Source organism: Syngnathus scovelli, chromosome 15 (genome assembly GCF_024217435.2).
Source record: "Syngnathus scovelli strain Florida chromosome 15, RoL_Ssco_1.2, whole genome shotgun sequence".
Taxonomy (NCBI): domain Eukaryota; kingdom Metazoa; phylum Chordata; class Actinopteri; order Syngnathiformes; family Syngnathidae; genus Syngnathus; species Syngnathus scovelli.
Window position 1 is genome coordinate 9,800,001 of NC_090861.1, and position 15,968 is coordinate 9,815,968.

The 15,968-nt window shown below is 45.9% G+C and overlaps 1 protein-coding gene and 1 long non-coding RNA gene across 3 annotated transcripts in view; both read left to right on the forward strand.

Annotated features, from left to right (window-relative positions):
* Positions 1 to 1,752: 1,752 nt before the first annotated feature.
* nup98 (nucleoporin 98 and 96 precursor) overlaps positions 1,753 to 15,968 on the forward strand; it is a 49,364-nt gene continuing 35,148 nt past the window's right edge. The window contains exons 1-20 of one of the 2 annotated variants that reach the window (XM_049743114.1): positions 1,753 to 2,134; positions 3,398 to 3,507; positions 3,723 to 3,818; positions 3,904 to 4,095; positions 4,169 to 4,308; positions 4,699 to 4,806; positions 4,889 to 5,075; positions 5,145 to 5,311; positions 5,795 to 5,932; positions 6,006 to 6,141; positions 6,222 to 6,314; positions 6,686 to 6,826; positions 6,920 to 7,053; positions 7,768 to 7,955; positions 8,034 to 8,150; positions 8,528 to 8,699; positions 8,802 to 8,901; positions 9,030 to 9,146; positions 9,213 to 9,351; positions 9,431 to 9,608. In XM_049743114.1, the coding sequence (XP_049599071.1) occupies positions 3,429 to 3,507; positions 3,723 to 3,818; positions 3,904 to 4,095; positions 4,169 to 4,308; positions 4,699 to 4,806; positions 4,889 to 5,075; positions 5,145 to 5,311; positions 5,795 to 5,932; positions 6,006 to 6,141; positions 6,222 to 6,314; positions 6,686 to 6,826; positions 6,920 to 7,053; positions 7,768 to 7,955; positions 8,034 to 8,150; positions 8,528 to 8,699; positions 8,802 to 8,901; positions 9,030 to 9,146; positions 9,213 to 9,351; positions 9,431 to 9,608 (2,622 nt within the window). In that variant the 5' untranslated portion in view covers positions 1,753 to 2,134; positions 3,398 to 3,428. The remainder of the gene's footprint in view (positions 2,135 to 3,397; positions 3,508 to 3,722; positions 3,819 to 3,903; positions 4,096 to 4,168; positions 4,309 to 4,698; positions 4,807 to 4,888; positions 5,076 to 5,144; positions 5,312 to 5,794; positions 5,933 to 6,005; positions 6,142 to 6,221; positions 6,315 to 6,685; positions 6,827 to 6,919; positions 7,054 to 7,767; positions 7,956 to 8,033; positions 8,151 to 8,527; positions 8,700 to 8,801; positions 8,902 to 9,029; positions 9,147 to 9,212; positions 9,352 to 9,430; positions 9,609 to 15,968) is intronic. The other variant, XM_049743116.1, reaches the window with a different exon arrangement.
* On the forward strand, positions 9,906 to 13,710 carry LOC137840969 (uncharacterized). Its single transcript, XR_011088212.1, has 5 exons — positions 9,906 to 10,833; positions 11,690 to 11,806; positions 12,030 to 12,186; positions 12,477 to 12,900; positions 13,696 to 13,710. It is a non-coding gene; the product is annotated as an uncharacterized lncRNA (long non-coding RNA).

Consider the following 15,968-nt stretch of genomic DNA (forward strand, 5'->3'; position numbering starts at 1 on the left):
GTTTTGTGTTTCAGAGCGAAACTTCAAACTTTGCCACCATTCTCCACCCACACGCAATGACTTTAATGTTTCGCAACTTATCGTCGACCATTTGTCGAGTGTACGAGATTCCAACTTGGTATCAATTAAACAAAATTGGCCGGAGAAGTGAAGCCCAGGAAATCTCCAAATTGAGGCTCAAATGGTTGTTTCAAAGCAAAGATGGCGGACTTTCTGTGTTTTTTCAGCCACAGCATCCTGACACTTTTGTGGGTCTATCCATGTTAGAAATGCCTGCCTAATTTCGGAGGGGTTGAATTTTCTAGGTGTTTGGTCAAGCGCCCACCAAAGTGCTGTGTTAGCTGCATTACACTATTAGGCCTGTTGCAATACCAATACATGTACCTCTTTTCAACAATGATCTATTAATAATAACGTGCTGAGAATAATTAAAATGCTTAAAAAACAAACGCGTCTGCGTTGAATTATTTCATGAATCTTATCGTGTAAAAACTCTTGATTATTAGGAAATAAATCCATCCATTTCATTGAATTAGTCGTTTAAAAATAGTATGCGTGTACTCGATTTCCTCCCCTAGAGCAGTGGTCCCCAATCCCCGGTCCGCGGGTTACTTGGTATCGGGGTGCCAAGCCGCACAGAAAAAAAAAAAAAAAAAATTGTTTATCGACGATCAGTTAATTCAGGTCAAGACGCTCGTCCCGGTCACGTGACATGTTTCCCCAGTCGAGCCCGCAGAGCTAGCAAAAATGAGTAACAATTTATTTTGAAAAATATTAAAAAATTGGCCATTCTCTCCCAATTATATCCGCCGGTTCAGGTCAAGACGCTCGTCTTGGTCACGTGTCATGTCACCCCAGTCGAGCCTGCGAAGCAAGCAAATAGCAAGAAACAGAGATGTTTGGAAAGCTTCTTCGGAAAGGGAAAAAAGCTCAATGAGGAGACGGAAAAAGAGGCTATGAGTTCTAAGAAAAGGAAAGCTGCGTTTAAAAGAAAATCTCTGGAGTCCTACTTAAAATATGGATTTTATCGCCACAGGTGACTCTGACGCGCAAAGCCCACTCTGCAGAATACGACAGACTAGCTAACGAGGCAATGAAGCCTTCAAAACTGCTTCGGCACATAGAGACCCAGCATCCTGTATTAAAAAACAAACCTTAACCACTTCGGGTGTCATTGTCTCCGATTACGCCTAGATGGGACCGGCTCGTTTCTGAAAAACAAGCTCAGTGCTCCCACTAATTCAATGTAATGGTGAGTTTTATTTTTATGTCGTTTATACTTGTTTTTATGCCAGTCGTATCATTTTATTTAACCGTATTCATATATTTATAGTAAATGTATTATTTATTTATTTATTTATTTATTTATTTATTTATTTATATAAATGTATTATTTATTTATATAAAGGCCGGTCCGCGAAAATATTTTTGAGTACGTAACCGGTTCGTGGCGCAAAAAAGGTTGAGGACCACTGCTCTAGAGGACGCTCTAGCACATGAAGCTGACTGATGTGAAGAAGAAAATAAGACAGACTTTTTGCCGTTCATTATACACTGGCGACAAAGATAATATAATAGAATGGAATAGAATAGAATATGTGCCAAATATTCTTCAGATTTTTGGTTCATATAAAGTATACTGTTGTGTGGGTAGTTTTCCACAATTAAAATAATAGGATAAAATGAATGTAATGATCGTAATACTAGCTGTACTGGTAGCCGGACGTGACGTATTCAAGCACACGCGTTAAACGTCACCGCGCACAGTTGAAAATGCGTGTGGACGTACGTCGTAGGACTGTTTCCCTCCGCGCCGACAAAACTAGTCGGTTCGCTAGCAATAGATTTTCCAACCTTCTTGCTCCTCCCTCCATTAATTAATTGATTAATTAATTAATAATAGTTTTTACAAAAAAGAAGCTGGAGGTGGAAAAACTACCCCGTCGCCGAAGGCAAGTCGCGTCCGAGGAAGGCCTTTCGTTCTGCCACTCTTGTTTTGCAAGCTAGCCAGAGTTAGCTAAACGGCTAACGCTACTTTTGCCGCGAGAAAGTTTTCACGGGCAGTCTCTTGGCGCACCTCGGTGCTTGCCAAGGACGAACAGGAATTCCGAAAGCGACGTTGTGTGACCCCCACGTAAGACAAAAGTCACTTTTTTGACATGGGTGCAATGAGTTGGGTGGGCGAGCTAACGTGCTAGTGGAAAGAATGGTACGGCATGCTAGTGGCCACTGGGTGTGACGTCAACGGCTTTTAATCAGTTTTATTACATGAAAACACTCGCCGGCCAGTCAAACGAGTTATTTTAACCATAAATCTGGACACATTGAAATAGAATAGTAAAGACAGAGCAAGTTGGATCATGCTAAGCGTGAAGGGTTCACGGTTTCAGTTGGAAGTCTTCACGTTTGCTATTTAGGTTGTTGATGATCCGCATGAGTTTGGTGACTATCGGACCTTTTAAATCAGTGGTTCTTAACCTGGGTTCGATGGAACCCTAGGGGCTCGGTGAGTCGGTCTCAGGGGTTCGACAAAGCCTCCACTGAGGAGGTCCGAACAAATTTACTAGTATGTAATTTGTTGTGAGTTCATGCATTGTGTTGGTTTTGTTCTTTGAACAAGGTGATGTTCATGCATGGCTCATTTTGTGCACCAGTAAAAAACGTCTGTCTACAATTGAACAAAAAAACAAAACTGGTGGGGTTCGGCACCTCCAATAAGGTTAAGAACCACTGTTTTAAATGCCATGCCGATTATATGCCTGTTTTTTTTTTTTCTTCACATTCTGTCAAATTTCTTAATCTCAAATTACAAGTCAAAAATTTGTGTGGTAGGTTAGGTAGATACCAGGTTGAAACTTCAAGCATTAATTAAAAAATATTGCCTTGGTTTAAAAGCAACGTTACTTCTAATTGACAGTGCAGAAACTGCACACACTGATTCAGATTCCAAGACCGGTTTTGTTTGTTACATGTTTCGGCAAAACAGCAAAAGTGGTGAATGTTTTGCAAAGTTAGAGGAGGTGTTTGCAAATGTATTTTTAACACACAATTGGCATGCTTTCACGGAGGACTCGAGAAATCCCAAAATATGTGCAGTTGAGATGCCGGCTGAAGAGCATTGGGTCAGTTGAAAGTTAAACAAGGTCTATATGATTCATTGATGATCCAAATAGTTGGATACTTGAGTTGGTAAAATGTTATCATATTACATCGCATGCAAATGGATCCAATACCATTTCTAGCAGGATCACTGCTGTAAAAGGCCTCAGGTCGGACCCCGTTTCATAGCGTTCGTGTGTCTCCGTTGACTAGTCATGTGATGACAAAAGGAGAACACTACGGCAGGAGTGTTTAGGAAACAAAATATGATGATGACTGGTCTTTTGTTTGTGTGCAGTGAACCCGTGCTGGCCCGCTAGCAGGGTAAGATGTTCAACAAGTCGTTCGGGACCCCCTTCGGCGGAGGCTCGGGGGGGTTCGGCACTTCGTCCACCTTCGGGCAGCAAAGTAAGTCTGTCCACCTTTCGTCAACTCGAAGGTTTGCCGTGGTCGGACATTTGGGCGAACGGGCTCACTATGAGCATTCATGTAGCGTTCTGACGAACGGTGGGGTTGGGGGGGCGATTCGTGTCGGGCCCATGGGCGCATATTTTTTGTTGTTGTCTTTTTTGTTTTTGTTCTGGGCATGATGGGCGACGTCAGCGTGTGCTCTATGTGTGCAGACGCGGGCTTTGGGACCACGGGGGGGTTCGGTACGTCTGCGTTTGGGGCGACCACCAACACCGGAGGGCTCTTTGGCACCGCGCAGAATAAACCTGGTTGGTGGACTCATTTGTCGCGCTGCCTTGCTGCCTGTGCATGGAGCCTCACGCCCGCCCGCCCGCCTCCTCTTCCTCCATCCAGGGGGACTGTTTGGCTCCAGCACATTCAGCCAGCCGCCGACGTCATCCACCAGCACTAGTTTTGGCTTTGGTGCTCCAAGCGCCACGTCCTCCGGCCTGTTTGGTAACACGGCGGCCGGGAACACCGCAGCTGGCGGGCTCTTCTCGCAGCAGAGCAATGCTTTCAGCACCAGCAAGCCTACGTCCTTCGGAAGTGAGTGGTCTCTGTCGCCAAATCGGCCTTTGTGCTTTTCGTGGGCTCACGGCACGTGTGTGCCCGAACGCAGGCTTCGGGACCGGCACGAGCAGTGGTGGGCTCTTTGGCTCCACCAACACCACCTCCAACCCTTTTGGAGGCACCGCATCCCTGTTCGGAGGCTCGGGCTTCTCGGCAACGCAGCAGCCCGGAACCACGGTCAAGTTTAACGTGAGTAAATGGAGCTGAAAGGTGGACTCAGGATGCCTTTTCTCTTCACATGTAGCGGGGTTACGGAACCAAAATGTTGGCACTAAAGTCACTCTCCTGCTTGATGGTTTTCCTAAAAAGCTGGTTTTGTTTGTTGATGTGATAGAATTTCCCAAACTTGGCTAACAAAAGGTGACTAAATGGACAAAGTTGGACACAGCCTGTGAAAAAAGGGTTTATTTTCTTTAACGTGGTTCTTTGTAAGCATACGACACAATATTGTGCGAGTTGTCAAGGTTCAGTCGGCGTGGTCTCAAACGGCCGGCAATGTGGGGGTGGTCTACACCACTTGAATGCTAGCCCGACATAAGTGTTCACCAGTGCCATCTTTTTACTTGGTCTCGCACTCAGGCTCCAACAGGGAATGACACCATGGTGAAAGCCGGCGTGACCACCAACATCAACACCAAGCATCAGTGCATCACCGCCATGAAGGAGTATGAGAACAAATCCCTGGAGGTGAGCGAGCGAGCCAAGCAGATGCCAGTGGTCGTCTAGCTCGGTTTCTGACAGTTTTGCTTTTGTATTTACGCCGCCGCAGGAGTTGAGGCTGGAGGACTACCAGGCGGGACGCAAGGGCACCGCCAACCAAATGCCTACTGCCACAGGTGGCCTGTTTGGCGGCGGCGCCGCTGCCCCTGCGTCTGGCCCCCCCGCCAGCCTGTTTGGCTCGGCGGCGTCCAACAACAACTTTGCGTTTGGACAGAACAAGAGCACCTTTGGTCAAGGTGAGTTGAGCGTCGGTGGACGATGGGGACTCGCCCAGTGCTCACTCTCGCTGTCTTTCCCCCCTTCAGCCTCAACGGGTGGCTTCAGCGGCACCACGGGGGGCCTCTTTAGCCAACCAAACCAGCAGCAGGCCGGCAGCCTCTTCAAGCCCTTCGGTCAGACCACCACCACGCAGAGTGGCGGCTTTTCCTTCGGCAACTCCAACACCATGGGCCAAGCCAGTACCAGTACCATGGTGAGAAGTTCAAATGCTCACGTCATCCGCCACCTCTCTCTCTCTCTCTCTCTTTTTTTTTTATTTTTTTTTATTTTTATTTTTTTTTTCTTCCCTTCCATGTTTTGGGGCCCAGTCAGAAGCAGCCCTGGCATTCCATATCCGTGGTATCAACCAATGGAATGATTATTTCATATTTTTCACCTTCCTACAGTGGACACCACTTTTGTCTGGTGGTGTTGCAATCTGGTGGCGCATCCCTATTCTCGACGATGAGATTAGGGGTGCGACCCATGCAGAGGACGCACGCGACCTACGCGTGCGCCCATGTCGTTGGCTTTTCGGCCAGGGCTGACGATCAAGCATTCGTAACAGAGCATCAGAAGTCAAAGTTTGGGTTGTGATTTACGCCCCGCCCCGTTAGTTTTGCTTCCTTTTTCTTGGGGGCAGGTGTACGTACATTTGTACACTGCTCACCTCCGAATTTCTTCCGCCATGTCCCAGGGTTTGTTTGGCAACACGGCTGCGTCACAATCAGGCGGCTTGTTTGGCACTGCCCAGACAAGCGCCTCCACCGGCTTCGGCGCCGCCGGCGGACTCTTTGGCCAAGCCGGCACCGGCTTTGGGAGTGTGGGCGCTCAGGTGAGAGCCGCTGGCGGAAAAGCCCGTGAGCGCGACGGGCCACTGCTGACGTGCGTGGCATTGCCTCTTGCAGCCCAGCATTTTTGGAAACAAAGCTGGCGGCTTTGGCACTACCACGACAAGTGCCCCGTCCTTTGGCACTGGCACAGGAATCTTTGGCAACAAGCCTGCGCTAACGCTGGGAACCGGAGCCAACCCGTCAACATTTGGTAAGAGCGGTCTGGAGCTGCGGGCCAACCCGAGCTTGGCGCCGGTCGGCATGTCACGCGTTTGTCGTCGCTGTCTGCAGGCTTTGGCACCAACCCCGTGGGAGGTAATCTCTTTGGCAACAAGTCGACCGCCGGAGGCCTTGGAACTGGACTGGGGAACACCTTTGGGGCAGGTACTGTCACGTCCGCCTCAAATGACCAAAATGAGGCAGTCCCGCATCAGATGTTCATTTAGGCTCACCTTTGCTTGGTGGCTTTTGTCATTTTTATTGGTATTTTTATTATGTTGATCGTGAAATCAAATGAATTGCAGCGGAACCTCGCTTTTGCTTTGCTGTCTGTATTTCTGCTAACTTATTCATTTGCTTTATGATGCAATGTTATGTTATGCCTATTCTGTCAGTACGGTGAGACGTTGCGGTGTTAATGTCTGGGACGCGCCCTCACATGAGTGTCACTTGCCCAGCGTGTGCCCTGCCGTTCTCCGCTTAACCGCTGTGTCGTTTTTCACGTGTTCAAATAACTCGCTGTGTTTGCGGAGCAGTGGGCGCTGGGACCACGTCTCTGTTTGGGAATAACCAGAGCAAATTGGGCTCCACTCTGGGCACGATGGGAACGTTTGGGACCGGCGGCTTCAACGGTGGCACTGGCACGTTGGGCTTCGGCGCGCCTCAGCAGCCTGTCGGTCAGCATCGATGCTCCTAATTTCAAACCGGAGAGAAAACTGCGTGGCTCCCATTTGTTGATTTTGTTTATTTTTTGTTTTTGGCCCCTCAAGCGCTGACGGATCCCACCGCGGCCGCTGCTCAACAAGCCATGCTGCAGCAGCAGTTCAGCGTGCTGGCGTACTCTCCTTATGGAGACTCGCCGCTCTTCAGGAACCCTCTGTCTGACCCAAAGAAGAAGGAAGAGGTGAGTGAGCGGACGGTGAGCCGATCCCGAGGCCGCCCATGCAAAATGGAGATTTTGGCGCTGGTTTGACCGCACCTCGACAATATGGGCCTTCTATTGTAGCAAAAGGAAGCCCTGGCTTTTTCGTTTAGGAAGAGGAGTAGCACACAGTAACAACAGAAAAAAAAGCAGGAATGGCCTGGCGGGAGCTTGGAGAGTTTGATCTGTAAATAATTCACTCGCCAGCTTCACGCCTACCCGAGGCGCTTTTGTGTGACGTTACCTTGACGCTACTCTCAAATAGGACATTTTGCCATTTGAATCGCCTCACTGTGGCAACAAAAGTACTTTTACTACACTTTGGCAAGCATAGTAGTAATTTAAAACTTTCTGCCACGATCGCAACAAAGCTATATGTCGCACCTCACAGAAGCGGTTTGTATCGCCGCCGGGAACGCAAGCCGATTTTGTGGCCCAATAAAGGTAAAAAAATAAAGTTTCAGCCTCACAAATATCCTCCTATGTTTGTATCGTCGTAAAAGCGCCTGCAGCCAACTCCAAACCTGCTTTCACGTTAACTTGTGGGCTTTCGCATTTTGCGGCCACTTGGCAGGTGTTCGAGGGTAAGTCGCCATTTTGAGTTGCGACCGGTTCGGGCGCTTGCCCTCCGATGCTCTGGTTTTGCGACCGAAAAACACGCCCAAACGCGCTTTTTTTCCCTCCCTTCCGCCGCAGCGTCTGAAACCGACCAACCCCACGGCCCAGAAAGCTCTGACTACACCCACGCACTACAAGCTGACCCCCCGACCGGCCACCAGAGTGCGTCCCAAAGCTTTGACTTCATCGGGCGGTTCCAAGTCGCAGCTTTTTGACGGCTTGGATGACGACGAGCCCTCTCTGGCCAACGGAGCCTTCGTTCCCAGGTGGCTGTTGCTGCGGCAGCCGGTTGTGTGCTCCGGCCCGGCGTTGGCACTGTGCTACATGTGCTTTTGGGTCTGCAGGAAGAGCATCAAGAAGCTGGTGCTGAAAAACTTGAACAGCAGCCAGTACAGCAGCCCCGTTGGCAAAGACGCAGACGACCTCGCCTCTCTGTCGGCGTACCCTCTGAATGGACACAGGTGTTCAACTTGAGCACAAACTCGCTCTACTCTCAGTACGCCACATGCGACCATGCCGAGTGAAAAGTTGCCACTATTCCACTATTTGATCAAGTTGATTCTTTGTATAAGTGAATTAATCGATGACTTGTTGCACCTCAAATTGTGGATGCATAATGTTCAACCAACTCAAGTCAGTTGTTGAATTTTTGCATGCTTCATGTAACATACGACACAAGCGCTGTCGACGGACAGGCCGCTCCGGGTGGTGCTACGCCGATGCTGTGCCGCTTGAAATTATTCTGCTATGGCCGGCAGACCTGACAGCGTGTTCACGTCGGCCCGGCTTAACGCTCCGAACCAGTTGTCTGCTTAACGAACCGCGGGCTTGTCTGCAGCCAAACGGAGGACGATGAGCCGAGGCCAACGCCGGCCGGTGATGACCTGGAGGTCACTCATTTCTACGTCAACCCCATCGCAAAGCCTGTACCGCAGGGCCGCACCCCCTGCGTCCTGCAGGACACCATCTGCGAGCTCAACATGCACAAGGCCATCAGGAACGGTCTGGAGGTGAGTGCCCTGCCGCCGGCGCGCTTGTTTTGTCGCGCATTTCATGTTTGTCGCTGTGAGTGGGGTTTATTTTGGGTGGTGATGTTACTCCTCAATTGCCAGTTGAGCAGTGAGAATGCGTCGACATCCCCAGGCGGAGAGTCTCTGCGAGAGGAGCGAGACGATGTCACGCTGGAATCCAACCCACCACCTCACCCCGCAGGTACGATGCGCGAGCCCGTTGGCACCGCCGAGGTTGGGCTCGGCTCGCCCAACCATTTGGTGTGATGATGACCTGATGTTTTTTGGGTCCAAAAAAAGCGCTATATAAGTTTGATGTATTCCTTCCAGGCATCGTGCTGAGGCGCGCAGGCTATTACACCATCCCCTCCATGGACGAGCTGGCTGACATGGTGGACGACGATGGCGGCGACTGCGTGGTGGAAAATTTCACCATCGGCAGGAAAGGTGAGTTTGCGGGACGTTTGTGACTGTCTGGTCAGATCAAAGCTGTGACACGACTGATCCTCGCAGGTTATGGCTCCATCTTCTTTCCTGGCGTGGTCAATGTGACTGGACTGGACCTTGACCAGATCGTTCACTTTCGACGCAAAGAAGTCATTGTGTACCCGGACGACAGGAACAAGCCGGCCGAGGGCGAGGGCCTCAACAGGTGAGGTCCCTATGCATGGGCGTACGTCTTGGCAGCGGCCGCCGCTTGCTATGAGTCGCTCGTGTGTCGATGCACTCAGGCGGGCCGAGGTGACTCTGGACGGCGTTTGGCCCAACGACAAGACGAGCTGCACGCAAATCCGAAGCCCAGAACGCCTCGCTGACATGAACTACGAAGGCCGGCTAGAGAAGGCGGCACGCAAACAGGGAGCGCGCTTCCTGGAATACAGGCCTGAGACCGGCTCCTGGGTCTTTGAGGTGTGTGTGTGTGTGTGGGGGGTGTACTGTCTTTGTTTCAAGTGTGTAGGTTTGTAAGGGTTGCGCCAATGTGAAAGTTTGGGTATGGTGAGAATTTAACAGTTGAGGTGTGTGTGTGTGTGTGTGTGTGTGTGTGTGTGTGTGTGTGTGTGTGTGTGTGTGTGTGTGTGTGTGTGTGTGTGTGTGTGTGTGTGTGTGTGTGTGTGTGTGTGTGTGTGTGTGTGTGTGTGTGTGTGTGTGTGTGTGTGTGTGTGTGTGTGTGTGTGTGTGTGTGTGTGTGTGTGTGTGTGTGTGTGTGTGTGTGTGTGTGTGTGTGTGTGTGTGTGTGTGTGTGTGTGTGTGTGTGTGTGTGTGTGTGTGTGTGTGTGTGTGTGTGTGTGTGTGTGTGTGTGTGTGTGTACTTGTTTTTATTAGTATGGGGGGTCCGAAGACAGGGAGCCCACCAACAAAGTGGGGCCCTGTGTCGTTGTGGGGTCCAAAATCATGGACCCCACTCGGGAAACCACTCTAAAACAGCTTGAAATGCTCTAACAACATGCCTCACGAATTTTTTTCACTTACCCCTCATGGTCGCAATGTTGAGAATTGTGTGTGTGAAGTGTGTGTGCTCAGTAGCGGCCCCCCGACCATGGCAAGTGGTATTGCAAGTATACACACTACCGGAAGTGTGTGTGATTCAACCAATCAGGGCACCTCGTGATCCGAGTGTTGATTAAGAAAATAAAATGCTATTTCCTGTAGATTTAAACCAGGTAATTATTATTTTAGTAACCATAGCAGCTAAAATAATACTGTAAACATAAAATTCTTGCATTACAATTGCAATTTATCTATGTTATTTAATATTCATTACACTTGCTTTATAAAAATACGCTCATTCTATTAGGCTTATTTTAAAAACTGTCTCGTGCATTTTTCATGTTCTAAACATAAAAATAAAGGTATAAATAAATAGTAATTTATTCTTTACCATCAGTTTACATATTAGTTAAATCAGCATCTCGTGCATTTTTCATGTTCTAAACATAAAAATAAAGGTATAAATAAATAGTAATTTATTATTTACCATCAGTTTACATATTAGTTAAATCAGCAGGTATTGCATGTGTTAGCTTCATGCGGCTAAAACCACCAGCTTAACGTCACTTCGCCACGTGTGACGCCACCAGACTGAGACTGCTCCGCGACGAAGACACGCTGCTCATAACGAAACACAACATACACGGTGAGTAAATCAACTGCATGTAAATACTAAGTACAAGAAACTGATGTAGAAATGCTTTTTGTCCAGACCCCGAGGGGTTTATATGCAATGATTATGGCTTCGGATTCGGTATATTGTCACTCGGATGGCGTAACGTTTTCCCCTCAGACAGTCCGGCTTTTTAACTTGTTATTCATCTTAGCTTGCAGTGGTTTTAAAAACAATGGTGTAAAAGCGAACGACAGAATGTATAATTGCTCCGTGTTATATTTAGGATGATTTCGATGTGCTAATGTTTCATAATTGCTAAGCCCAGAACCGGACTCTGGCCGTAATTGCCGAAACCACTTCAAAACTCGTCAAACACGTGGTAAAGCTCAGTGTTATGATATATCTGCATGTCTTCTGTATTTCTCGGTGGTTTTCTATCATGTAAGAATGCTTTCTTTAAATAACACAAGCATTCTGACGCAATAAAACTATCCGGAAACTAGCTTATTGGCTAATTAGCTACCGCTAATCAGGATGCTACGTTCACTTTTCAAACACAAACATAATAAAAACGAGTTGGTAGCTCCTGAAAAGTATAACGAATTATACTGGTAAAACTATTGAAATAACTTTTCTTTGGATGCAGCACCTGGTTGGAACTGTGACTAGTTAAAAGTAACAAAGCTCAGCTTCAAACCGACAAACATTTTCATTAATACATCAGTATTTTCTGAAAAATATTCTTTCTTTAATCACTCTTGTCCTGTTAGTTCTCAGGCCAGGCTTATTCCTTCAGTCTTTATACAGTGGATGATTACAAATCTTTTAAAATTAATATAGAGTGCTTGTTAAAGTTCTCTCTGCCATGTTTTGAATTATTTTTTAGAGCCAGAAATGTCCAAAAGGAAAGCAAGAAAAAAGCCTGCTGATGAAGCAGCCTTTTACATTTAATCCTCAAAGGACAAACCTGGACTAGTGGAAAGATTTATTGATGATCAAAAAGGTAATAAACTCATTTTTAGACCATTTATCCATTAAGTATATATTTATTTATTTTATAAAACAACACAAAAAACAATCAAATTCAGATTGGTTGTTGTATTTCTGTTTCTAAGCGAGAACTTAGTATTAAAATTGTAAGATAACACCACAATTATTTGGTTAAAGGTGTATCTTAAAGAAATATTTTCTCATAACCAATGGTTTTATATAAAATGTCCTTGCAGGAAGAGGTGTGTTTGCTACCCAGCACTTTGAACAAGGAGAGTTCATCTTAGAATACAGGGGTCAACTTCTGTCAGCAGAAAAATGCCAAACAAGCAAGTACTCTGAAAAGGAGAGTACATTTCTCTTTGACTTTGAATGGCAGAATCATTACTGGTGGTATGTATATCCAAATATTTTCTATACAATAATTATGAACTCTAGAAAGAGACTGGAATAAAATACCCTAAATTAGTGAGTCACTCAGAAGCAATATTTCAATAACACATCAGGATTGTGGCATTAACAATTTTTTTTATTTAGTGCTATGACGTTCAAAAAGACATTGTTTCCCTCTCAACTTTTCTTTTGAAATGTTGCAAGTTTTTATTTCTGTAAGCCAACTTTTATTTGACTAAAAAACTAGTTATATGATACAAAATGTTTGATTTCTGTTTTTTCTTTCCTAGTATTGATGCATCAACAGAGGATGGCTCTCTTGGAAGATTAGTGAATGACAACCACAAGTCTCCAAACTGCACCATGAAAAAAATAGTAAATGACGAGCCCCATTTGTGCCTTTTTGCCATCAAAAACATAGAAATGGGAACTGAAATCGATTACAACTATGGTGATTCTAAATGGCCATGGCGTGAAAAAGTAAGTCAGTAAGATCAAGTATGCAAGTTGGAATATTAATTTGTTATTAAAAAAAGGAAGATTTTTGTCTCTTTTATTTGAATTACTCTCAGTATGATGTTGGTAAGTTATTTGTGGTTTTGATTCCAGGTGACAGGCTCTCAGGCTCCTGTTGACGGTGCGCTGCCTGAACCAGCCAGAACTTGGCAGGACTCTGGCCCTGATGATAACATCAAACAAGATGCCAGCCAACAGGTAACATTCAGTTAGACTTTGTTGTAAGAAATAAACTTTGTAGACCTTTTCTTGTTCTCTTAGTTTACAGCTTTTAGTTGGAAAGCTGTTCTTTAGTCAGAAGGTACCTTAAACAGCATTCAGCCAACCATTGGATCACACGGTTTTAGTGGTTCTCCTCATAGAGCCCAAACGAACCAGTGGCACACACACCTATAGAAGGATTGTTGAAACATGCGCCCATGGGTGTCCAACCAAGCCAATCATTCACACACACATAACAGATTTCTGATGGCTACTTGTGGGGCCCTCCGTATGGATCTAAAGTTGTCTTGGTTATTCCAACCAAGCCAATCATTCACACACACACAACAGATTTCTGATGGCTACTTGTGGGGCCCTCCGTATGGATCTAAAGTTGTCTTGGTTATTCCAACCAAGCCAATCATTCACACACACACTAACAGATTTCTGATGGCTACTTGTGGGGCCCTCCGTATGGATCAAAAGTTGTCTCATGTTTTTAGATCATATTTTGGTTATGGACATTATGGAGGCTGATTATATTACAGCTATAGTTCCACACATCCTCAACAGCAAAACGGCTAAAATGTCATGCTGAAGGATGCTCCACTACATCCATAAAGATGCTGTTATAGGACCTGATTAGACATCAGGTCTGACTGGAACACTTTAGTTAGAAAAGCTTGTTTGGTTTTGGGGACTAACTTCACATGATTTAACTATACAGGTCTTGAGTCTGTCATTTGTGGTGTCTGTATGATGTTGGTAAGTTATTTGTGGTTTTAATTCCAGGTGACAGGCTCTCAGGCTCCTGTTGACGGTGCTCTGCCTGAACCAGCCAGAACTTGGCAGGATTCTGACCCTGATGATAACATCAAACAAGATGCCAGCCAACAGGTAACATTCAGTTAGACTTTGTTGTAAGAAATAAACTTTGTAGACCTTTTCTTGTTCTCTTAGTTAACAGCTTTTAGTTGGAAAGCTGTTCTTTAGTCAGAAGGTACCTTAAACAGCATTCAGCCAACCATTGGAACACATGGTTTTAGTGGTTCTCCTCATAGAGCCCAAACGAACCAGTGGCACACACACACCTATACAAGGATTGTTGAAACATGCGCCCATGGGTGTCCAACCAAGCCAATCATTCACACACACATAACAGATTTCTGATGGCTACTTGTGGGGCCCTCCGTATGGATCTAAAGTTGTCTTGGTTATTCCAACCAAGCCAATCATTCACACACACACAATAACAGATTTCTGATGGCTACTTGTGGGGCCCTCCGTATGGATCGAAAGTTGTCTCTTGTTTTTAGATCATATTTTGGTTATGGACATTATGGAGGCTGATTATATTACAGCTATAGTTCCACACATCCTCAACAGCAAAACGGCTAAAGTGTCATGCTGAAGGATGCTCCACTACATCCATAAAGATGCTGTTATAGGACCTGATTAGACATCAGGGCTGACTGGAACACTTTAGTTAGAAAAGCTTGTTTGGTTTTGGGGACTAACTTCACATGATTTAACTATACAGGTCTCGAGTCTGTCATTTGTGGTGTCTGTATGATGTTGGTAAGTTATTTGTGGTTTTAATTCCAGGTGACAGGCTCTCAGGCTCCTGTTGACGGTGCGCTGCCTGAACCAGCCAGAACTTGGCAGGACTCTGACCCTGATGATAACATCAAACAAGATGCCAGCCAACAGGTAACATTCAGTTAGACTTTGTTGTAAGAAATAAACTTTGTAGACCTTTTCTTGTTCTCTTAGTTTACAGCTTTTAGTTGGAAAGCTGTTCTTTAGTCAGAAGGTACCTTAAACAGCATTCAGCCAACCATTGGATCACACGGTTTTAGTGGTTCTCCTCATAGAGCCCAAACGAACCAGTGGCACACACACCTATAGAAGGATTGTTGAAACATGCGCCCATGGGTGTCCAACCAAGCCAATCATTCACACACACATAACAGATTTCTGATGGCTACTTGTGGGGCCCTCCGTATGGATCTAAAGTTGTCTTGGTTATTCCAACCAAGCCAATCATTCACACACACACTAACAGATTTCTGATGGCTACTTGTGGGGCCCTCCGTATGGATCAAAAGTTGTCTCGTGTTTTTAGATCATATTTTGGTTATGGACATTATGGAGGCTGATTATATTACAGCTATAGTTCCACACATCCTCAACAGCAAAACGGCTAAAATGTCATGCTGAAGGATGCTCCACTACATCCATAAAGATGCTGTTATAGGACCTGATTAGACATCAGGTCTGACTGGAACACTTTAGTTAGAAAAGCTTGTTTGGTTTTGGGGACTAACTTCACATGATTTAACTATACAGGTCTTGAGTCTGTCATTTGTGGTGTCTGTATGATGTTGGTAAGTTATTTGTGGTTTTAATTCCAGGTGACAGGCTCTCAGGCTCCTGTTGACGGTGCTCTGCCTGAACCAGCCAGAACTTGGCAGGATTCTGACCCTGATGATAACATCAAACAAGATGCCAGCCAACAGGTAACATTCAGTTAGACTTTGTTGTAAGAAATAAACTTTGTAGACCTTTTCTTGTTCTCTTAGTTTACAGCTTTTAGTTGGAAAGCTGTTCTTTAGTCAGAAGGTACCTTAAACAGCATTCAGCCAACCATTGGATCACATGGTTTTAGTGGTTCTCCTCATAGAGCCCAAACGAACCAGTGGCACACACACACCTATACAAGGATTGTTGAAACATGCGCCCATGGGTGTCCAACCAAGCCAATCATTCACACACACATAACAGATTTCTGATGGCTACTTGTGGGGCCCTCCGTATGGATCTAAAGTTGTCTTGGTTATTCCAACCAAGCCAATCATTCACACACACACTAACAGATTTCTGATGGCTACTTGTGGGGCCCTCCGTATGGATCAAAAGTTGTCTCATGTTTTTAGATCATATTTTGGTTATGGACATTATGGAGGCTGATTATATTACAGCTATAGTTCCACACATCCTCAACAGCAAAACGGCTAAAATGTCATGCTGAAGGATGCTCCACTACATCCATAAAGATGCTGTTA